This window comes from Tenrec ecaudatus, chromosome 4 (genome assembly GCF_050624435.1).
Source record: "Tenrec ecaudatus isolate mTenEca1 chromosome 4, mTenEca1.hap1, whole genome shotgun sequence".
Classification (NCBI taxonomy): domain Eukaryota; kingdom Metazoa; phylum Chordata; class Mammalia; order Afrosoricida; family Tenrecidae; genus Tenrec; species Tenrec ecaudatus.
Window position 1 is genome coordinate 21,439,337 of NC_134533.1, and position 2,448 is coordinate 21,441,784.

Consider the following 2,448-nt stretch of genomic DNA (forward strand, 5'->3'; position numbering starts at 1 on the left):
CCTTATGCAGAAAAATTGCTCTCACCATAGAAATGTACTTAGCAGGAAGATCAGCTACTTATCAGTGTAAAGCACCCATGACCAGGGATCACCTCTAAGAATAATAGGGCATTTTGCATCCTTGATATACTTAGGTCCACATTTCCAAGTTGAGATCCTCATTTCTATGATTATATTCTTTCTAAATGGGTTACTATTATATGTGGGTCTTTTTTCCCTTTATATATCAGCTGTTGTTTATTTTTGTGTTACATATCTCTTCAAACATATGCTTATTATTATTATTATTATCCATGCTAGTTTTAAATATACTAATTATTATAACGTAACTCTCACAATTTTATAAAATTGTAACCAGTTCACCAATCGAAGGATTTGGGCAGTGTTAATTGATTTAATTCACAACATCAAAAATGTAGCTGGAATAAAATTTTATGGATGAATAATTATTAACATGATTAAGAATAAAAGATATTAAAACAAATAGCAAGAGATTATAGGTGGATACTGTTAGAAGTTATTAGCACTAGAATTGTCCTTATTTGCATAGGAGATATTGGCTTATATTCCTGTAGGTATCCAATAGAAAAGTGAAAACATGCTTTTTACCATTCTTTCATTTTCTTATCTTAAGGATGATTTAACAGCATCAAATGTGACTTAAACAGCTAGTACGTTCGTTTATTTCAAATCCTTCGGGTAATCTTAACTTATTGACTCTTGAACCAGGAAAGACCACAGAAATTACTGCCAGGACTAACTTGCCAACAAAATAAACCAGTCAAAAATTAGAGAAAATTTATTAAACATGGAGAAAAGAAGGTCAAACCAGAAAAGTTTAAGAAGGTATATACATATCTGGTTAAAAAAGTTCAAAAGAACAGGAGTATCAATACAGAGAGCACAAGGGAGGAATGGGCTTGTGGTTCCACAAATATTCCTGTACTTGACATTCTGTTGTTACTGTAGCATTGGCTCAGAGTAAAATAAAGGTCTGTTTTCCCTTTACCTCTTCCCTCACTGAAACATGCTTCTAGTAGAGGAGTCTACTGCGCCCGGCATGAGAGAAGAGTGTCCCTTCTTTGCGAATCCATTTTCGTTTAAACTGTTGGAGACTGATCAAGTAGAGTCTTCTGTTCGTTCCTCATATCTGGTTGCACCATTGTTTTCTCATGGCATTTTTCACGTCTGCATTCCTCAGAGTGTAAATAAGAGGGCTGAGCAAGGGTGTGCAAATGGTGTAAAATACAGCCACTATCTTGTCCACAGGAAAGGTGATTGGAGGGCGAGTGTATATGAAGATACATGGAACAAAGAATAAGATGACAACGATGATGTGGGAGGTGCAGGTGGAGAGCGCTTTCTTTCTCCCTTGTGCACTCTTGTTCCTCAAAGAGTGTAAGATGAAAATGTAGGAGATAATGAGGATTATGAAACTAATCATGCATATGGCCCCACTATTAAACACTATGAGTAGATTTATAACATAAGTGTCTGCGCAGGCAAGTTTCAATAAAGGTTGCAATTCACAGAAATAGTGGTCAATAACATTGGGTCCACAGAAGGGTAATTGCAAAACTAAGATTATCTGTACTAAAGAGTGGATACAAGATCCTACCCAGGCAAAATGCATCATCGTACCACAGACTTCTTGATTCATGATGGTTGTGTATCTCAGGGGCTTACAAATGGCCACGTAGCGATCAAAGGACATAAGTATGAGCACCAAGATTTCCAGACACCCAAAAAAATGGGCTGAAAAAAGTTGAGTCATGCATGCATTGAAGGAGATGACTTTCTTCTTAGAGAGAGCATCTACAATCAGTCTGGGACCTATGGTTGTGGCAAGGCAGGCATCAGCTAAGGATAAGTGGGAAAGGAAGAAATACATGGGACCCCCTAGCATCCGACTGTATCTGATGGTGATCACAATAAATAAGTTAGCCAGCAGAGTTGCAAGATAGAGAAACAAGAAGACAACAAACACAAATTTCTCCTTCAGGGCATCCTGCGTCAATCCAAGTAGAATGAATTCAGTGACGCTGTTGTTCAGCTCCATGGTCATAATTTAGATAAATGGATGCAGCTGATAAATGGTTTATCTGCAAAGAAAAGTGTGAAAGTGATGACTTGGTAATGACTGCTGGCTAGAACCTGCAAACAACTTTAAGTTTCTCATCTGTAGCAGTAGGTCCATGGGGAATCTGTCCTTTGGTCTAGATGATCTGATTGATTCTCAGTCAAAACAACACATTTGTAGTCCCCAGTCATCAGTCAATGGAGGACTGTTGCAGCAATAATCCTATTTAAACATGTTTCAAAGCTTTTCTAGTTGTAGATGGAGTCGGAAGAAAATTTTGATGATCTATTGCAAAAAAAAAAAAAACCAATGACAATCCTATGGATTACAAAGTATGACACTCATTGTACACATGGTTTTCAAGAGAG

The 2,448-nt window shown here is 37.2% G+C and overlaps 1 protein-coding gene across 1 annotated transcript; it reads right to left on the reverse strand.

The window, feature by feature from the left end:
• Positions 1–1,144: 1,144 nt before the first annotated feature.
• On the reverse strand, positions 1,145–2,059 carry LOC142446529 (olfactory receptor 4C11-like). The gene has a single exon (XM_075548277.1). The coding sequence runs from the start codon at positions 2,057–2,059 to the stop codon at positions 1,145–1,147; it is 915 nt and encodes a 304-aa protein (XP_075404392.1).
• Positions 2,060–2,448: the final 389 nt, after the last annotated feature.

What these genes read in the sequence shown, in the direction of transcription:
- LOC142446529 (XM_075548277.1), bottom strand. Translation starts at nt 2,059, where the DNA reads ATGGAGCTGAACAACAGCGTCACTGAATTCATTCTACTTGGATTGACG.